This window comes from Scyliorhinus torazame, chromosome 4 (genome assembly GCF_047496885.1).
Source record: "Scyliorhinus torazame isolate Kashiwa2021f chromosome 4, sScyTor2.1, whole genome shotgun sequence".
Classification (NCBI taxonomy): Eukaryota; Metazoa; Chordata; class Chondrichthyes; order Carcharhiniformes; family Scyliorhinidae; genus Scyliorhinus; species Scyliorhinus torazame.
Genome location: NC_092710.1, coordinates 357,481,838 through 357,502,739, shown reverse-complemented (window position 1 = coordinate 357,502,739; position 20,902 = coordinate 357,481,838). Strand labels below are relative to the sequence as shown.

At 52.6% G+C, this 20,902-nt stretch overlaps 1 protein-coding gene across 1 annotated transcript in view; it reads right to left on the bottom strand.

The window, feature by feature from the left end:
• Positions 1-1,326: 1,326 nt before the first annotated feature.
• The window catches only part of LOC140411762 (uncharacterized), a 62,209-nt gene continuing 42,633 nt past the window's right edge, over positions 1,327-20,902 (bottom strand). Inside the window, exons 3-4 of the mRNA XM_072500744.1 lie at positions 4,262-4,436; positions 1,327-3,113 (exon numbers count right to left, since the gene is read on the bottom strand). Coding sequence (XP_072356845.1) covers positions 2,948-3,113; positions 4,262-4,436 — 341 coding nt within the window. The 3' untranslated portion in view covers positions 1,327-2,947. The remainder of the gene's footprint in view (positions 3,114-4,261; positions 4,437-20,902) is intronic.

The following is a 20,902-nucleotide window of genomic DNA, read 5'->3' as shown; positions in this document are numbered from 1 at the left end:
TGGGCGGAGAGATGGCAGATGGAGTTTAATCCGGACAAATGTGAGGTAATGCATTTTGGAAAGGCTAATGCAGGTAGGGAATATACAGTGAATGGTAGAACCCTCAAGAGTATTGAAAGTCAAAGAGATCTAGGAGTACAGATCCACAGGTCATTGAAAGGGGCAACACAGGTGGAGAAGGTAGTCAAGAAGGCATACGGCATGCTTGCCTTCATTGGCCGGGGCATTGAGTATAAGAATTGGCAAGTCATGTTGCAGTTGTATAGAACCTTAGTTAGGCCACACTTGGAGTATAGTGTTCAATTCTGGTCGCCATACTACCAGAAGGATGTGGAGGCTTTAGAGAGGGTGCAGAAGAGATTTACCAGAATGTTGCCTGGTATGGAGGGCATAAGCTATGAGGAGCGATTGAATAAACTCGGTTTGTTCTCACTGGAACGAAGGAGGTTGAGGGGAGACCTGATAGAGGTATACAAAATTATGAGGGGCATAGACAGAGTGGATAGTCAGAGGCTTTTCCCCAGGGTAGAGGGGTCAATTACTAGGGGGCATAGGTTTAAGGTGAGAGGGGCAAGGTTTAGAGTAGATGTACGAGGCAAGTTTTTTACGCAGAGGGTAGTGGGTGGCTGGAACTCGCTACCGGAGGAGGTGGTGGAAGCAGGAATGATAGGGACATTTAAGGGGCATCTTGACAAATACATGAATAGGATGGGAATAGAGGGATACGGACCCAGGAAGTGTAGAAGATTGTAGTTTAGTCGGGCAGTATGGTCGGCACGGGCTTGGAGGGCCGAAGGGCCTGTTCCTGTGCTGTACATTTCTTTGTTCTTTGTTCTTTGATTCTATGAACCAGATCCCAAATTAAATTCCTCCCCGCCCCACCCAGATTGGGGAGATTTTCCAAACAGGGAAGAAATTCCCAACACCAGCTCAATGACTGATCCATGAATTGTTGTGTGTTGGCCTCTATCTCTCCAGTGATATCCCATTGACAGAGTTAGAAAGACTGCTCAGAGTGGAGTGTGACAGATTGAAGTGTCGGACTGCACGCGCTGTGAGCTGTTACCTGACCAATATGGAGCTCGCTCTCCAAGTGTCACATCTCCCAATAAATTACTCTCCGTCTCTTCATTCTTTCTCATTCTTTAACTTTACACCTCAACATCTTAACAGAATCATTTCACTGAAATGTGCAGAGTTTATCTGGTATGAAAGTAGTGATGTGATCATTGACCCAGATTTATTTGTGAGGAAGAATCTAACACGAGACCAAATGTGTAAATGCATCACCCTCTTTATTTCACAGTGAGAATCCATTCCCAGCAGTTTGAAAAACAAAAGACAAACAAAGACTAGAAGACGATGGATTATTTACTGCACCAGACAAACCTGTGAATGGGTCACCTGTTAACGGGAGTCAGATCTGAATCGATCATTTTCTCAATCACAGATTCAGTCTGTCGATATTCCCAAAGTCAGCTCCCAGTGTGGGTTTGAGGAGATCGGAATGGAAACTTTATTCCACCTTCAGTCTCTGGATTCTAATTTTAAACTGGGATTCTTTCTCCGGTTTAAGGACCAGTTTTAAGCTGCTTCACACCTGGGTCACAAAACTCCCACTTTCACTTTCCTGACCTGGGCCCATCTGTTTCCTGAACTTGGACTGATCTGAGTCAGACCAAACCGGATTGAGAAACAACCTTTTTAATCATCCCCACCACAATGTCCAGTGTTTGATTCTCAGGACTGGCAGGAAAAGGGAATATTTTACTGCCCACACAGGGTGTGGTCTCCATTAGCAGGTTTCTCCAGTGAGTGACGTGTTCTTCCTACAGTGTCCAGTGTCTATTCCACACAGTCTGTTCTCTGTTCCATTCCCATTATATTTCAGAGCACAGGACACAGAACTATTCAAACATTGAAGCAAAATCTTCCCGATGATGTGATGAAAATCTCATTATTTTACAAATGGTGAACACACTGTCTCTTTACAGTTTAAACATTCCCTTGTAATTAAATAATTCCATCTGGAACTAACTCCGAGTGAGAGAGCCCAGGAACAGTCCCACATCTGATCACTCCATGATTTCACATTTAACAGCTTCAATACTCTGTGCTCTGTAACAAATCCCAACTCTTTTCACATCAACTTGAAACATTCTGGGCAGTATGATGGATAAATATGAATATATTCCATGGCTGTGTGAAGATAGAAAATTCTGGAACTATATCTGACACTAGGACCATCTCAGTCTCAGTCTCACAATTCATTCAAAGCAAGATTACAGAAAAAGCAAATTAGTGCAGTGATTAATCTCCGTTCCCCAATAGAGGGCCCACCACCCGGTACAATTGAGTTTTGCCCTGTATCTGTGCAGTGTGGAGACGTGTTCAGCAATGAATTTGAGAGGTTGAAGGGAAACCGAATTATCAATAATATTAACGGGAAATAGAGCAGGCGGGACTCAGAGACAGTCAAATATATCAGGGCTGGAGTCACATGTACGGTTAACGTGTGGGTGGACGATCATGTGTTTGCTCCACATTTGGTTGGTTAAGTGAGTGGTTAAGAACATGGCAGGTAGAATATGATGTGGTGATGTTTGGGCTCCTTAGTTAAGGGTGGGTGAAGTGAGTTTAGTGGGAGTGCATTCCCTGTTTATCAGACAGATTACACACTCGAGGGACAGTGTGGGAAGGTGGAGTTCAGGTCGAAGATCAGCCATGATCTTCCTGAATGGTGGAGCGGATTGAAGAGTCTCTGTTTTTATTTAATTTTCACAACAGGCATTGCGTTCCCTCAAAAGGTCCTTCTTGAGGTAAGGAGATTAAAACTATGCTCAGTATTCCAGATTAAACCCAATGGAAAGTTAAACAGTTTTAGAATAGAATTAAGCACATCTCACTGTTTGATGCCATGAAAGGTACAGAACCTTCCAGAAAACCTTCATTCTCCTGTCTTCATAAATCCCATTTCCATTAACCCATGTGTGCTCAAATAAGCGATGCCAAAAAATGTGCTATTGAAGGGCTGGTTGTCATGTTCCAAATCCTTCAGTAATTGACTCACACGTTCTTCAATTTGCTGTTCATCAACTTTCTTGTCAAAAATCCTGCAACAGAATTAAGAACAGAGGATTTAATTTTTATACTCCTGACAAATCCTGTTTGGGTAGTCGGTTGCCGGGACAACAGGGACAGGAGTTGACTATTCAGCCCATTGAGTCGCCTCCGCCAGTCAGTTAGTCCACAGCTGGAGTAAGAGCATCGAGAAGCTGGCCAAATGGGCAGACAAGTGGCAGATAGAGTTTAACACAGAGAAATGTGAGGTGATGCATTTTACAGAAAGGGTGGAGAGAGTCTATCCAGACTTAATGGCTCAGTTCTAAGGAGAGTGCAGTAGCAGAGGGAAATCGGGGTGCCCCCCCCCCCCCCCCCCAGGATAGATTCCCTGCCATTCCGGCGGGAAAAACGCCAGTGTGAGAAACATTCTTCACAATGTAGTGTGCCAAAGTCAGGATGCGTGGCGCTGCCCACAGAGTTGTGGGTGGAGAGCGCCCACAACCCTGGACCCTGGAGCACCACAACAGTGGGTTGGGGGAGATTGGGCTCTTGGATCTTCCGTATTATGTGTTCTGGAGGGGGTCCTCCTGCTGGCCTGTTTCTGGGTGACCAATGTTGCTGGAAATCGATCTGCATTTTCAGGAGGTCCACCTTCTTTTGTCAACATGGCTCAGTGTTGTTGGACATCTTTTCAATATGACACCCGGGCAGGAGGGCGGACTACACACCATCCAGGCCTGACCCACTGCTGAAAACAGCGGAAAACACCCAGGGGAATAATTACTGATGGGTGTCAAGATTCGGAGTGTTTTCCGGCAAGCGGCCACGTTCCTGCCCACGTTCCTGCCCACGCTCCTGCCCACGTTCCTGCCCACCTTCCTGCCCACGCTCCTGTCCACGTTCCTGCCCACGTTCCTGCCCACGCTCCTGTCCACGTTCCTGCCCACGTTCCTGCCCTCGCTCCTGTCCACGTTCCTGCCCACGCTCCTGCCCACGCTCCTGCCCACGTTCCTGCCCACGTTCCTGCCCCCTTTCCTGCCCATGCTCCTGCCCACGCTCCTGCCCACGCTCCTGCCCACGTTCCTGCCCACACCATAACACTTAGTCTCAAAATGGGAGAATTGCTCCCCGGGCTGATGTTGATACAAGAGCTGACAGAAAGAAACACCAATCACAATATATCAGTCGCTAAACTCACCTGCCATAGTACCAAACAGCAGGTACTGTCACTGTTTCAACTGTTGGATCTGTTGGTTGAGGCGGGTTGGTGACTTCGGGAACTATCGTAAGAAATACTAGGAATCTCTGCTGTATTTCGCCATTTTTCAAGTATCCAAAAACTCCCCAAGGTGCAGAGACAGGAACAATAGTACCTGTGGACAGAGACACTGTTACAGCAATTAACTGGGTGATCAGCTGATAGATAGTCAGAGGTTACAGGTCAGGGGGCAGGGTCACTTTGGTGAGATGTGGAAAATGTTGTGATATCACTTTAAGGGAATATGCAAATGACCAAGTTGCCAGGATGGAGAGCAGCATGTGACCAGCATGGTCCCACTCGCAGTGTGAGTGCCGACTGTTGTGTTCTGCTTCTTCATGTAGCATAAGCTGCCCCCTTGATGTCTGCTCCGACAAAGGAAGGTTCAGACTTGTAGATGGTTTAACACATTCATTGAACAGTTAACAATTCTCCTACTTGAGTTCGACTCTCCTGCTGATCTTGCTGTAGTAACTCAGTCTAACTAACCAGTCTGCTCTCAGCCATGCGGTGAGTGTGATGCTTCCTGATCTGCCCCTGTCTCTCTGAGTGTCGCCTGTGGAAAGAGAGAGAGCCTGTGTGCCCTGTCCTTTTATATGGGTAGCCCCCTTGTGGTAGTGCCACCTCTGGGTGTCTTGACTGCCCATTGGTCGTGTCCTATCTTACTGACCTATCGGTTGAGTGTCTGTGTGTCATGATGCCTCTGGTTCTCCCTCTAGTGTTTATTTAGTTGCAGTGTGTTTACATTAACCCCTTGTGTATTTACAGTGATGCACATCACCACACCGACACCATATTGAAATGTCCGTCCCGCTCACTCATATCACTCTGTGCAGCCCCCTCCCTTCACCAGACTGTGCAGCATGTTAACACCCAGCTGGGAAAGTGTCACAGCCTCGAGGGACAGTCTGTTCCTCAATCTACCCCCTCCAAGATGTGTTGGGTGTTCGGGATCACATACAGGTCACCAACACTGGAAGTAGTGCAACACTATTTTATTAAAAGGTTAACTATTTAAACATACTTGAACTGGGTAAATGCAATACCAGCTTTAACTGTTGACCCTTGCCTATTCCTAACCAGGTGAGGCACTCAGCACATGGTGAATGTCTGTGTTGCAGGCTGTGAGCTCTGTGCTCCGAGCTGGCTGCTACTAGAATGAGCGGGAACTCTCCTGTCCCCTGTCTTTATAGTGCGTGTGCTCTCACTGGTGATTGGCTGCGGTGTTGTGTATGTTGATTGGTCCCTCTGTGTGTCCATCAGTGTGTGTCTGCACCATGATATACTGGTGTATATTATGACACTCCCTGCCCCCCGAGGCCTACTACTACAAACCCCCCTCCATGAACCCCCCGAGCCCTACCCCCCCATACCCCCCTCCCTGCCCCCCGAGCACTACCCCACCACACCCTCCTCCCTGCCCCCCAAGCCCTACACCCCCCACACCCCCCTCCCTGACACCCCGAGCCCTGCCCCCCCACATCGCCCTACCTGCACCACGAGCACTAACCCCACATCCCCCCCTCCCTGACTCCCGAGCCCAAACACGCCACCCCTCCTCCTACCCCCGAGCCCTACCCCCCAACATCCCCTTCCCTCCCCGAGCTGTCCAGACAGACACTGGTGTGTGCCACTGCTGGAAGGGACAGACAGCACAGAGCTGTCCAGATAGACACTGGTGTGTGTCACTGCTGGAAGGGACAGACAGCACAGAGCTGTCCAGATAGACACTGGTGTGTGTCACTGCTGGAAGGGGGAGACAGCACAGAGCTGTCCAGATAGACACTGGTGTGTGTCACTGCTGGAAGGGACAGACAGCACAGAGCTGTCCAGATAGACACTGGTGTGTGTCACTGCTGGAAGGGACAGACAGCACAGAGCTGTCCAGATAGACACTGGTGTGTGTCACTGCTGGAAGGGGGAGACAGCACAGAGCTGTCCAGATAGACACTGGTGTGTGTCACTGCTGGAAGGGACAGACAGCACAGAGCTGTCCAGATAGACACTGGTGTGTGTCACTGCTGGAAGGGACAGGCAGCACAGAGCTGTCCATATAGACACTAGAGTGTGTCACTGCTGGAAGGGACAGACAGCACAGAGCTGTCCAGATAGACACTGGTGTGTGTCACTGCTGGAAGGGACAGACAGCACAGAGCTGTCCAGATAGAGACTGGTGTGTGTCACTGCTGGAAGGGACAGACAGCACAGAGCTGTCCAGATAGACACTGGTGTGTGTCAGTGCTGGAAGGGACAGGCAGCACAGAGCTGTCCAGATAGACACTGGTGTGTGTCACTGCTGGAAGGGACAGACAGCACAGAGCTGTCCAGATAGACACTGGTGTGTGTCACTGCTGGAAGGGACAGACAGCACAGAGCTGTCCAGATAGACACTGGTGTGTGTCACTGCTGGAAGGGACAGACAGCACAGAGCTGTCCAGATAGACACTGGTGTGTGTCACTGCTGGAAGGGACAGACAGCACAGAGCTGTCCAGATAGACACTGGTGTGTGTCACTGCTGGAAGGGACAGACAGCACAGAGCTGTCCAGATAGACACTGGTGTGTGTCGCTGCTGGAAGGGGGAGACAGCACAGAGCTGTCCAGATAGACACTGGTGTGTGTCACTGCTGGAAGGGACAGACAGCACAGAGCTGTCCAGATAGACACTGGTGTGTGTCACTGCTGGAAGGGACAGACAGCACAGAGCTGTCCAGATAGACACTGGTGTGTGTCACTGCTGGAAGGGACAGACAGCACAGAGCTGTCCAGATAGACACTGGTGTGTGTCACTGCTGGAAGGGGGAGACAGCACAGAGCTGCCCAGATAGACACTGGTGTGTGTCACTGCTGGAAGGGACAGACAGCACAGAGCTGTCCAGATAGACACTGGTGTGTGTCACTGCTGGAAGGGACAGACAGCACAGAGCTGTCCAGATAGACACTGGTGTGTGTCACTGCTGGAAGGGGGAGACAGCACAGAGCTGTCCAGATAGACACTGGTGTGTGTCACTGCTGGAAGGGGGAGACAGCACAGAGCTGTCCAGATAGACACTGGTGTGTGTCACTGCTGGAAGGGGGAGACAGCACAGAGCTGTCCAGATAGACACTGGTGTGTGTCACTGCTGGAAGGGACAGACAGCACAGAGCTGTCCAGATAGACACTGGTGTGTGTCACTGCTGGAAGGGACAGACAGCACAGAGCTGTCCAGATAGACACTGGTGTGTGTCACTGCTGGAAGGGACAGACAGCACAGAGCTGTCCAGATAGACACTGGTGTGTGTCGCTGCTGGAAGGGGGAGACAGCACAGAGCTGTCCAGATAGACACTGGTGTGTGTCACTGCTGGAAGGGACAGACAGCACAGAGCTGTCCAGATAGACACTGGTGTGTGTCACTGCTGGAAGGGACAGACAGCACAGAGCTGTCCAGATAGACACTGGTGTGTGTCACTGCTGGAAGGGGAGACAGCACAGAGCTGTCCAGATAGTCACTGGTGTGTGTCACTGCTGGAAGGGGAGACAGCACAGAGCTGTCCAGATAGACACTGGTGTGTGTCACTGCTGGAAGGGACAGACAACACAGAGCTGTCCAGATAGACACTGGTGTGTGTCACTGCTGGAAGGGACAGACAGCACAGAGCTGTCCAGATAGACACTGGTGTGTGTCACTGCTGGAAGGGACAGATAGCACAGAGCTGTCCAGATAGATACTGGTGTGTGTCACTGCTGGAAGGGACAGACAGCACAGAGCTGTCCAGATAGACACTGGTGTGTGTCACTGCTGGAAGGGGGAGACAGCACAGAGCTGTCCAGATAGACACTGGTGTGTGTCACTGCTGGAAGGGACAGACAGCACAGAGCTGTCCAGATAGACACTGGTGTGTGTCGCTGCTGGAAGGGGGAGACAGCACAGAGCTGTCCAGATAGACACTGGTGTGTGTCACTGCTGGAAGGGACAGACAGCACAGGGCTGCCCAGATAGACACTGGTGTGTGTCGCTGCTGGAAGGGACAGACAGCACGGAGCTGTCCAGATAGACACTGGTGTGTGTCACTGCTGGAAGGGACAGACAGCACAGAGCTGTCCAGATAGACACTGGTGTGTGTCACTGCTGGAAGGGACAGATAGCACAGAGCTGTCCAGATAGATACTGGTGTGTGTCACTGCTGGAAGGGACAGACAGCACAGAGCTGTCCAGATAGACACTGGTGTGTGTCACTGCTGGAAGGGGGAGACAGCACAGAGCTGTCCAGATAGACACTGGTGTGTGTCACTGCTGGAAGGGACAGACAGCACAGAGCTGTCCAGATAGACACTGGTGTGTGTCGCTGCTGGAAGGGGGAGACAGCACAGAGCTGTCCAGATAGACACTGGTGTGTGTCACTGCTGGAAGGGACAGACAGCACAGGGCTGCCCAGATAGACACTGGTGTGTGTCGCTGCTGGAAGGGACAGACAGCACGGAGCTGTCCAGATAGACACTGGTGTGTGTCACTGCTGGAAGGGACAGACAGCACAGAGCTGTCCAGATAGACACTGGTGTGTGTCACTGTTGGAAGGGACAGACAGCACAGAGCTGTCCAGATAGACACTGGTGTGTGTCACTGCTGGAAGGGACAGACAGCACAGAGCTGTCCAGATAGACACTGGTGTGTGTCACTGCTGGAAGGGACAGACAGCACATAGCTGTCCAGATAGACACTGGTGTGTCACTGCTGGAAGGGACAGACAGCACATAGCTGTCCAGATAGACACTGGTGTGTGTCACTGCTGGAAGGGACAGACAGCACAGAGCTGCCCGGATAGACACTGGTGTGTGTCACTGCTGGAAGGGACAGACAGCACAGAGCTGTCCAGATAGACACTGGTGTGTGTCACTGCTGGAAGGGACAGACAGCACAGAGCTGTCCAGATAGACACTGGTGTGTGTCACTGCTGGAAGGGGGAGACAGCACAGAGCTGTCCAGATAGACACTGGTGTGTGTCACTGCTGGAAGGGACAGACAGCACAGAGCTGTCCAGATAGACACTGGTGTGTGTCACTGCTGGAAGGGACAGACAGCACAGAGCTGTCCAGATAGACACTGGTGTGTGTCACTGCTGGAAGGGGGAGACAGCACAGAGCTGTCCAGATAGACACTGGTGTGTGTCACTGCTGGAAGGGACAGACAGCACAGAGCTGTCCAGATCGACACTGGTGTGTGTCACTGCTGGAAGGGGGAGACAGCACAGAGCTGTCCAGATAGACACTGGTGTGTGTCAGTGCTGGAAGGGACAGGCAGCACAGAGCTGTCCAGATAGACACTGGTGTGTGTCACTGCTGGAAGGGGGAGACAGCACAGAGCTGTCCAGATAGACACTGGTGTGTGTCACTGCTGGAAGGGACAGACAGCACAGAGCTGTCCAGATAGACACTGGTGTGTGTCACTGCTGGAAGGGACAGACAGCACAGAGCTGTCCAGATAGACACTGGTGTGTGTCACTGCTGGAAGGGACAGACAGCACAGAGCTGTCCAGATAGACACTGGTGTGTGTCACTGCTGGAAGGGACAGACAGCACAGAGCTGTCCAGATCGACACTGGTGTGTGTCACTGCTGGAAGGGGGAGACAGCACAGAGCTGTCCAGATAGACACTGGTGTGTGTCAGTGCTGGAAGGGACAGGCAGCACAGAGCTGTCCAGATAGACACTGGTGTGTGTCACTGCTGGAAGGGACAGACAGCACAGAGCTGTCCAGATAGACACTGGTGTGTGTCACTGCTGGAAGGGACAGACAGCACAGAGCTGTCCAGATAGACACTGGTGTGTGTCACTGCTGGAAGGGACAGACAGCACAGAGCTGTCCAGATAGACACTGGTGTGTGTCACTGCTGGAAGGGGGAGACAGCACAGAGCTGTCCAGATAGACACTGGTGTGTGTCACTGCTGGAAGGGACAGACAGCACAGAGCTGTCCAGATAGACACTGGTGTGTGTCGCTGCTGGAAGGGGGAGACAGCACAGAGCTGTCCAGATAGACACTGGTGTGTGTCACTGCTGGAAGGGACAGACAGCACAGAGCTGTCCAGATAGACACTGGTGTGTGTCACTGCTGGAAGGGACAGACAGCACAGAGCTGTCCAGATAGACACTGGTGTGTGTCACTGCTGGAAGGGACAGACAGCACAGAGCTGTCCAGATAGACACTGGTGTGTGTCACTGCTGGAAGGGGGAGACAGCACAGAGCTGTCCAGATAGACACTGGTGTGTGTCACTGCTGGAAGGGGGAGACAGCACAGAGCTGTCCAGATAGACACTGGTGTGTGTCACTGCTGGAAGGGGGAGACAGCACAGAGCTGTCCAGATAGACACTGGTGTGTGTCACTGCTGGAAGGGACAGACAGCACAGAGCTGTCCAGATAGACACTGGTGTGTGTCACTGCTGGAAGGGACAGACAGCACAGAGCTGTCCAGATAGACACTGGTGTGTGTCACTGCTGGAAGGGACAGACAGCACAGAGCTATCCAGATAGACACTGGTGTGTGTCACTGCTGGAAGGGGGAGACAGCACAGAGCTGTCCAGATAGACACTGGTGTGTGTCACTGCTGGAAGGGACAGACAGCACAGAGCTGTCCAGATAGACACTGGTGTGTGTCACTGCTGGAAGGGACAGACAGCACAGAGCTGTCCAGATAGACACTGGTGTGTGTCACTGCTGGAAGGGACAGACAGCACAGAGCTGTCCAGATAGACACTGGTGTGTGTCACTGCTGGAAGGGACAGACAGCACAGAGCTGTCCAGATAGACACTGGTGTGTGTCACTGCTGGAAGGGGGAGACAGCACAGAGCTGTCCAGATAGACACTGGTGTGTGTCACTGCTGGAAGGGACAGACAGCACAGAGCTGTCCAGATAGACACTGGTGTGTGTCACTGTTGGAAGGGACAGACAGCACAGAGCTGTCCAGATAGACACTGGTGTGTGTCACTGCTGGAAGGGACAGACAGCACAGAGCTGTCCAGATAGACACTGGTGTGTGTCACTGCTGGAAGGGACAGACAGCACAGAGCTGTCCAGATAGAAACTGGTGTGTCACTGCTGGAAGGGACAGACAGCACATAGCTGTCCAGATAGACACTGGTGTGTGTCACTGCTGGAAGGGACAGACAGCACATAGCTGTCCAGATAGACACTGGTGTGTCACTGCTGGAAGGGACAGACAGCACATAGCTGTCCAGATAGACACTGGTGTGTGTCACTGCTGGAAGGGACAGACAGCACAGAGCTGTCCAGATAGACACTGGTGTGTGTCACTGCTGGAAGGGGGAGACAGCACAGAGCTGTCCAGATAGACACTGGTGTGTGTCACTGCTGGAAGGGACAGACAGCACAGAGCTGTCCAGATAGACACTGGTGTGTGTCACTGCTGGAAGGGACAGACAGCACAGAGCTGTCCAGATCGACACTGGTGTGTGTCACTGCTGGAAGGGGGAGACAGCACAGAGCTGTCCAGATAGACACTGGTGTGTGTCACTGCTGGAAGGGACAGACAGCACAGAGCTGTCCAGATAGACACTGGTGTGTGTCACTGCTGGAAGGTACAGACAGCACAGAGCTGTCCAGATAGACACTGGTGTGTGTCACTGCTGGAAGGGACAGACAGCACAGAGCTGTCCAGATAGACACTGGTGTGTGTCACTGCTGGAAGGGACAGACAGCACAGAGCTGTCCAGATCGACACTGGTGTGTGTCACTGCTGGAAGGGGGAGACAGCACAGAGCTGTCCAGATAGACACTGGTGTGTGTCACTGTTGGAAGGGACAGACAGCACAGAGCTGTCCAGATAGACACTGGTGTGTGTCACTGCTGGAAGGGACAGACAGCACAGAGCTGTCCAGATAGACACTGGTGTGTGTCACTGCTGGAAGGGACAGACAGCACAGAGCTGTCCAGATAGACACTGGTGTGTCACTGCTGGAAGGGACAGACAGCACATAGCTGTCCAGATAGACACTGGTGTGTGTCACTGCTGGAAGGGACAGACAGCACAGAGCTGTCCAGATAGACACTGGTGTGTGTCACTGCTGGAAGGGACAGACAGCACAGAGCTGTCCAGATAGACACTGGTGTATGTCACTGCTGGAAGGGACAGACAGCACAGAGCTGTCCAGATAGACACTGGTGTGTGTCACTGCTGGAAGGGGGAGACAGCACAGAGCTGTCCAGATAGACACTGGTGTGTGTCACTGCTGGAAGGGGGAGACAGCACAGAGCTGTCCAGATAGACACTGGTGTGTGTCACTGCTGGAAGGGACAGACAGCACAGAGCTGTCCAGATAGACACTGGTGTGTGTCACTGCTGGAAGGGACAGACAGCACAGAGCTGTCCAGATAGACACTGGTGTGTGTCACTGCTGGAAGAGGGAGACAGCACAGAGCTGTCCAGATAGACACTGGTGTGTGTCACTGCTGGAAGGGACAGACAACACAGAGCTGCCCAGATAGACACTGGTGTGTGTCACTGCTGGAAGGGACAGGAAGCACAGAGCTGTCCAGATAGACACTGGTGTGTGTCACTGCTGGAAGGGACAGACAGCACAGAGCTGTCCAGATAGACACTGGTGTGTGTCACTGCTGGAAGGGACAGACAGCACAGATCTGTCCAGATAGACACTGGTGTGTGTCACTGCTGGAAGGGACAGACAGCACAGAGCTGTCCAGATAGACAGTGGTGTGTGTCACTGCTGGAAGGGACAGACAGCACAGAGCTGTCCAGATAGACAGTGGTGTGTGTCACTGCTGGAAGGGACAGACAGCACAGAGCTGCCCAGATAGACACTGGTGTGTGTCACTGCTGGAAGGGACAGACAGCACAGAGCTGTCCAGATAGACACTGGTGTGTGTCACTGCTGGAAGGGGGAGACAGCACAGAGCTGTCCAGATAGACACTGGTGTGTGTCACTGCTGGAAGGGGGAGACAGCACAGACCTGTCCAGATAGACACTGGTGTGTGTCACTGCTGGAAGGGACAGACAGCACAGAGCTGTCCAGATAGACACTGGTGTGTGTCACTGCTGGAAGGGACAGACAGCACAGAGCTGTCCAGATAGACACTGGTGTGTGTCACTGCTGGAAGGGGGACACAGCACAGAGCTGTCCAGATATACACTGGTGTGTGTCACTGCTGGAAGGGACAGACAGCACAGAGCTGTCCAGATAGACACTGGTGTGTGTCGCTGCTGGAAGGCGGAGACAGCACAGAGCTGTCCAGATAGACGCTGGTGTGTGTCACTGCTGGAAGGGACAGACAGCACAGAGCTGTCCAGATAGACACTGGTGTGTGTCACTGCTGGAAGGGACAAACAGCACAGAGCTGTCCAGATAGACACTGGTGTGTGTCACTGCTGGAAGGGACAGACAGCACAGAGCTGTCCAGATAGACACTGGTGTGTGTCACTGCTGGAAGGGGGAGACAGCACAGAGCTGTCCAGATAGACACTGGTGTGTGTCACTGCTGGAAGGGGGAGACAGCACAGAGCTGTCCAGATAGACACTGGTGTGTGTCACTGCTGGAAGGGATAGACAGCACAGAGCTGTCCAGATAGACACTGGTGTGTGTCACTGCTGGAAGGGACAGACAGCACAGAGCTGTCCAGATAGACACTGGTGTGTGTCACTGCTGGAGGGGGAGACAGCACAGAGCTGTCCAGATAGACACTGGTGTGTGTCACTGCTGGAAGGGACAGACAGCACAGAGCTGTCCAGATAGACACTGGTGTGTGTCGCTGCTGGAAGGGGGAGACAGCACAGAGCTGTCCAGATAGACACTGGTGTGTGTCGCTGCTGGAAGGGACAGACAGCACAGAGCTGTCCAGATAGTCACTGGTGTGTGTCACTGCTGGAAGGGATAGACAGCACAGAGCTGTCCAGATAGACACTGGTGTGTGTCGCTGCTGGAAGCGACAGACAGCACAGAGCTGTCCAGATAGTCACTGGTGTGTGTCACTGCTGGAAGGGATAGACAGCACAGAGCTGTCCAGATAGACACTGGTGTGTGTCGCTGCTGGAAGGGACAGACAGCACAGAGCTGTCCAGATAGTCACTGGTGTGTGTCACTGCTGGAAGGGATAGACAGCACAGAGCTGTCCAGATAGTCACTGGTGTGTGTCACTGCTGGAAGGGACAGACAGCACAGAGCTGTCCAGATAGACACTGGTGTGTGTCACTGCTGGAAGGGACAGACAGCACAGAGCTGTCCAGATAGACACTGGTGTGTGTCACTGCTGGAAGGGACAGACAGCACAGAGCTGTCCAGATAGACACTGGTGTGTGTCACTGCTGGAAGGGACAGACAGCACAGAGCTGTCCAGATAGACACTGGTGTGTGTCACTGCTGGAGGGGGAGACAGCACAGAGCTGTCCAGATAGACACTGGTGTGTGTCACTGCTGGAAGGGGGAGACAGCACAGAGCTGTCCAGATAGACACTGGTGTGTGTCGCTGCTGGAAGGGGGAGACAGCACAGAGCTGTCCAGATAGACACTGGTGTGTGTCACTGCTGGAGGGGGAGACAGCACAGAGCTGTCCAGATAGACACTGGTGTGTGTCACTGCTGGAAGGGGGAGACAGCACAGAGCTGTCCAGATAGACACTGGTGTGTGTCGCTGCTGGAAGGGGGAGACAGCACAGAGCTGTCCAGATAGACACTGGTGTGAGTCACTGCTGGAAGGGACAGACAGCACAGAGCTGTCCAGATAGACACTGGTGTGTGTCACTGCTGGAAGGGGGAGACAGCACAGAGCTGTCCAGATAGACACTGGTGTGTGTCGCTGCTGGAAGGGGGAGACAGCACAGAGCTGTCCAGATAGACACTGGTGTGTGTCACTGCTGGAAGGGACAGACAGCACAGAGCTGTCCAGATAGACACTGGTGTGTGTCACTGCTGGAAGGGACAGACAGCACAGAGCTGTCCAGATAGACACTGGTGTGTGTCACTGCTGGAAGGGACAGACAGCACAGAGCTGTCCAGATAGACACTGGTGTGTGTCACTGCTGGAAGGGACAGACAGCACAGAGCTGTCCAGATAGACAATGGTGTGTGTCACTGCTGGAAGGGACAGACAGCACAGAGCTGTCCATATAGACACTGGTGTGTGTCAGTGCTGGAAGGGACAGACAGCACAGAGCTGTCCAGATCGACACTGGTGTGTGTCACTGCTGGAAGGGGGAGACAGCACAGAGCTGTCCAGATAGACACTGGTGTGTGTCACTGCTGGAAGGGACAGACAGCACAGAGCTGTCCAGATCGACACTGGTGTGTGTCACTGCTGGAAGGGGGGGACAGCACAGAGCTGTCCAGATAGACACTGGTGTGTGTCACTGCTGGAAGGGACAGACAGCACAGAGCTGTCCAGATAGACACTGGTGTGTGTCACTGCTGGAAGGGACAGACAGCACAGAGCTGTCCAGATAGACACTGGTGTGTGTCACTGCTGGAAGGGACAGACAGCACAGAGCTGTCCAGATCGACACTGGTGTGTGTCACTGCTGGAAGGGGGGGACAGCACAGAGCTGTCCAGATAGACACTGGTGTGTGTCACTGTTGGAAGGGACAGACAGCACAGAGCTGTCCAGATAGACACTGGTGTGTGTCACTGCTGGAAGGGACAGACAGCACAGAGCTGTCCAGATAGACACTGGTGTGTCACTGCTGGAAGGGACAGACAGCACATAGCTGTCCAGATAGACACTGGTGTGTGTCACTGCTGGAAGGGACAGACAGCACATAGCTGTCCAGATAGACACTGGTGTGTGTCACTGCTGGAAGGGACAGACAGCACAGAGCTGCCCGGATAGACACTGGTGTGTGTCACTGCTGGAAGGGACAGACAGCACAGAGCTGTCCAGATAGACACTGGTGTGTGTCACTGCTGGAAGGGACAGACAGCACAGAGCTGTCCAGATAGACACTGGTGTGTGTCACTGCTGGAAGGGACAGACAGCACAGAGCTGTCCAGATAGACACTGGTGTGTGTCACTGCTGGAAGGGACAGACAGCACAGAGCTGTCCAGATAGACACTGGTGTGTGTCACTGCTGGAAGGGACAGACAGCACAGAGCTGTCCAGATAGACACTGGTGTGTGTCACTGCTGGAAGGGACAGACAGCACAGAGCTGTCCAGATAGACACTGGTGTATGTCACTGCTGGAAGGGACAGACAGCACAGAGCTGTCCAGATAGACACTGGTGTGTGTCACTGCTGGAAGGGGGAGACAGCACAGAGCTGTCCAGATAGACACTGGTGTATGTCACTGCTGGAAGGGACAGACAGCACAGAGCTGTCCAGATAGACACTGGTGTGTGTCACTGCTGGAAGGGGGAGACAGCACAGAGCTGTCCAGATAGACACTGGTGTGTGTCACTGCTGGAAGGGACAGACAGCACAGAGCTGTCCAGATAGACACTGGTGTATGTCACTGCTGGAAGGGACAGACAGCACAGAGCTGTCCAGATAGACACTGGTGTGTGTCACTGCTGGAAGGGGGAGACAGCACAGAGCTGTCCAGATAGACACTGGTGTATGTCACTGCTGGAAGGGACAGACAGCACAGAGCTGTCCAGATAGACACTGGTGTGTGTCACTGCTGGAAGGGGGAGACAGCACAGAGCTGTCCAGATAGACACTGGTGTGTGTCACTGCTGGAAGGGGGAGACAACACAGAGCTGTCCAGATAGACACTGGTGTGTGTCACTGCTGGAAGGGGGAGACAGCACAGAGCTGTCCAGATAGACACTGGTGTGTGTCACTGCTGGAAGGGACAGACAGCACAGATCTGTCCAGATAGACACTGGTGTGTGTCACTGCTGGAAGGGACAGACAGCACAGAGCTGTCCAGATAGACACTGGTGTGTGTCACTGCTGGAAGGGACAGACAGCACAGAGCTGTCCAGATAGACACTGGTGTGTGTCACTGCTGGAAGGGGGTGACAGCTCAGAGCTGTCCAGATAGACACTGGTGTGTGTCACTGCTGGAAGGGGGAGACAGCACAGAGCTGTCCAGATAGACACCGGTGTGTGTCACTGCTGGAAGGGACAGACAGCACAGAGCTGTCCAGATAGACACTGGTGTGTGTCACTGCTGGAAGGGACAGACAGCACAGAGCTGTCCAGATAGACACTGGTGTGTGTCACTGCTGGAGGGGGAGACAGCACAGAGCTGTCCAGATAGACACTGGTGTGTGACCTGTCATTTTTATCAATGACCTAGAGGAAGGCGCAGAAGGGTGGGTGAGTAAATTTGCAGACGATACTAAAGTCGGTGGTGTTGTCGATAGTGTGGAAGGATGTAGCAGGTTACAGAGGGATATAGATAAGCTGCAGAGCTGGGCTGAGAGGTGGCAAATGGAGTTTAATGGAGAGAAGTGTGAGGTGATTCACTTTGGAAGGAATAACAGGAATGTGGAATATTTGGCGAATGGAAAAGTTATTGAAAGTGTGGATGAGCAGAGGGATCTAGGTGTCCATGTACATAGATCCCTGAAAGTTGCCACCCAGGTTGATAGGGTGGGGAAGAAGGCCTATGGAGTGTTGGCCTTTATTGGTAGAGGGATTGAGTTCCGGAGTCAGGAGGTCATGTTGCAGCTGTACAGAACTCTGGTACGGCCGCATTTGGAGTATTGCGTACAGTTCTTGTCACCGCATTATAGGAAGGACGTGGAGGCTTTGGAACGGGTGCAGAGGAGATTTACCAGTATGTTGCCTGGTATTGAGGGAAAATCTTATGAGGAAAGGCTGATGGACTTGAGGTTGTTTTCGTTAGAGAGAAGAAGGTTAAGAGGAGACTTAATAGAGGCATACAAATTGATCAGGGGGTTAGATAGGGTGGACAGTGAGAGCCTTCTCCCGCGGATGGAAATGGCTGGCACGAGGGGACATAGCTTTAAACTGAGGGGTAATAGATATAGGACAGAGGTCAGAGGTAGGTTCTTTACGCAAAGAGTGGTGAGGCCGTGGAATGCCCTACCTGCTACAGTAGTGAACTTGCCAACATTGAGGGCATTTAAAAGTTTATTGGATAAACATATGGATGATAATGGCATAGTGTAGGTTAGATGGCTTTTGTTTCGGTGCAACATCGTGGGCCGAAGGGCCTGTACTGCGCTGTATTGTTCTATGTTCTATGTTCTATGTTCTATGTCACTGCTGGAAAGGACAGACAGCACAGAGCTGTCCAGATAGACACTGGTGTGTGTCACTGCTGGAAGGGACAGACAGCACAGAGCTGTTCAGATAGACACTGGTGTGTGTCACTGCTGGAAGTGGGAGACAGCACAGAGCTGTCCAGATAGACACTGGTGTGTGTCACTGCTGGAAGGGACAGACAGCACAGAGCTGTCCAGATAGACACTGGTGTGTGTCACTGCTGGAAGGGACAAACAGCACAGAGCTGTCCAGATAGACACTGGTGTGTGTCACTGCTGGAAGGGACAGACAGCACAGAGCTGTTCAGATAGACACTGGTGTATGTCACTGCTGGAAGGGGGAGACAGCACAGAGCTGTCCAAATAGACACTGGTGTGTGTCACTGCTGGAAGGGACAGGCAGCACAGAGCTGTCCAGATAGACACTGGTGTGTGTCACTGCTGGAAGGGACAGACAGCACAGAGCTGTCCAGATAGACACTGGTGTGTGTCACTGCTGGAAGGGACAGACAACACAGAGCTGTCCAGATAGACACTGGTGTGTGTCACTGCTGGAAGGGACAGACAGCACAGAGCTGTCCAGATAGACACTGGTGTGTGTCACTGCTGGAAGGGGGAGACAGCACAGAGCTGTCCAGATAGACACTGGAGTGTGTCACTGCTGGAAGGGGGGAACAGCACAGAGCTGTCCTGATAGACACTGGTGTGTGTTGCTGCTGGAAGGGACAGACAGCACAGAGCTGTCCAGATAGACACTGGTGTGTGTCACTGCTTGAAGGGACAGACAGCACAGAGCTGTCCAGATAGACACTGGTGTGTGTCACTGCTGGAAGGGACAGACAGCACAGAGCTGTCCTGATAGACACTGGTGTGTGTCACTCCTGGAAGGGACAGACAGCACAGAGCTGTCCTGATAGACACTGGTGTGTGTCACTGCTGGAAGGGACAGACAGCACAGAGCTGTCCAGATAGACACTGGTGTGTGTCACTGCTGGAAGGGGGGGACAGCACAGAGCTGTCCAGATAGACACTGGTGTGTGTCACTGCTGGAACGGGGAGACAGCACAGAGCTGTCCAGATAGACACTGGTGTGTGTCACTGCTGGAAGGGACAGACAGCACAGAGCTGTCCAGATAGACACTGGTGTGTGTCACTCCTGGAAGGGACAGACAGCACAGAGCTGTCCAGATAGACACTGGTGTGTGTCGCTGCTGGAAGGGGGAGACAGCACAGAGCTGTCCAGATAGAGACTGGTGTGTGTCACTGCTGGAAGGGGGAGACAGCACAGAGCTGTCCAGATAGACACTGGTGTGTGTCACTGCTGGAAGGGACAGACAGCACAGAGCTGTCCAGATAGACACTGGTGTGTGTCACTGCTGGAAGGGACAGACAGCACAGAGCTGTCCAGATAGACACTGGTGTGTGTCACTGCTGGAAGGGGGAGACAGCACAGAGCTGTCCAGATAGACACTGGTGTGTGTCACTGCTGGAAGGGACAGACAGCACAGAGCTGTCCAGATAGACACTGGTGTGTGTCACTGCTGGAAGGGACAGACAGCACAGAGCTTTCCAGATAGACACTGGTGTGTGTCACTGCTGGAAGGGACAGACAGCACAGAGCTGTCCAGATAGACACTGGTGTGTGTCACTGCTGGAAGGGACAGACAGCACAGAGCTGTCCAGATAGACACTGGTGTGTGTCACTGCTGGAAGGGACAGACAGCACAGAGCTGTCCAGATAGACACTGGTGTGTGTCACTGCTGGAAGGGACAGACAGCACAGAGCTGTCCAGATAGACACTGGTGTGTGTCACTGCTGGAAGGGACAGTCAGCACAGAGCTGTCCAGATAGACACTGGTGTGTGTCACTGCTGGAAGGGACAGACAGCACAGAGCTGTCCAGATAGACACTGGTGTGTGTCACTGCTGGAAGGGACAGACAGCACAGAGCTGTCCAGATAGACACTGGTGTGTGTCACTGCTGGAAGGGACAGACAGCACAGAGCTGTCCAGATAGACACTGGTGTGTGTCACTGCTGGAAGGGACAGACAGCACAGAGCTTCCCAGATAGACACTGGTGTGTGTCACTGCTGGAAGGGGGAGACAGCACAGAGCTGTCCAGATAGACACTGGTGTGTGTCACTGCTGGAAGGGGGAGACAGCACAGAGCTGTCTAGATAGACACTGGTGTGTGTCACTGCTGGAAGGGGGAGACAGCACAGAGCTGTTCAGATAGACACTGGTGTGTGTCGCTGCTGGAAGGGACAGACAGCACAAGAGCTGTCCAGATAGACACTGGTGTGTGTCGCTGCTGGAAGGGACAGACAGCACAGAGCTGTCCAGATAGACACTGGTGTGTGTCACTGCTGGAAGGGGGAGACAGCACAGAGCTGTTCAGATA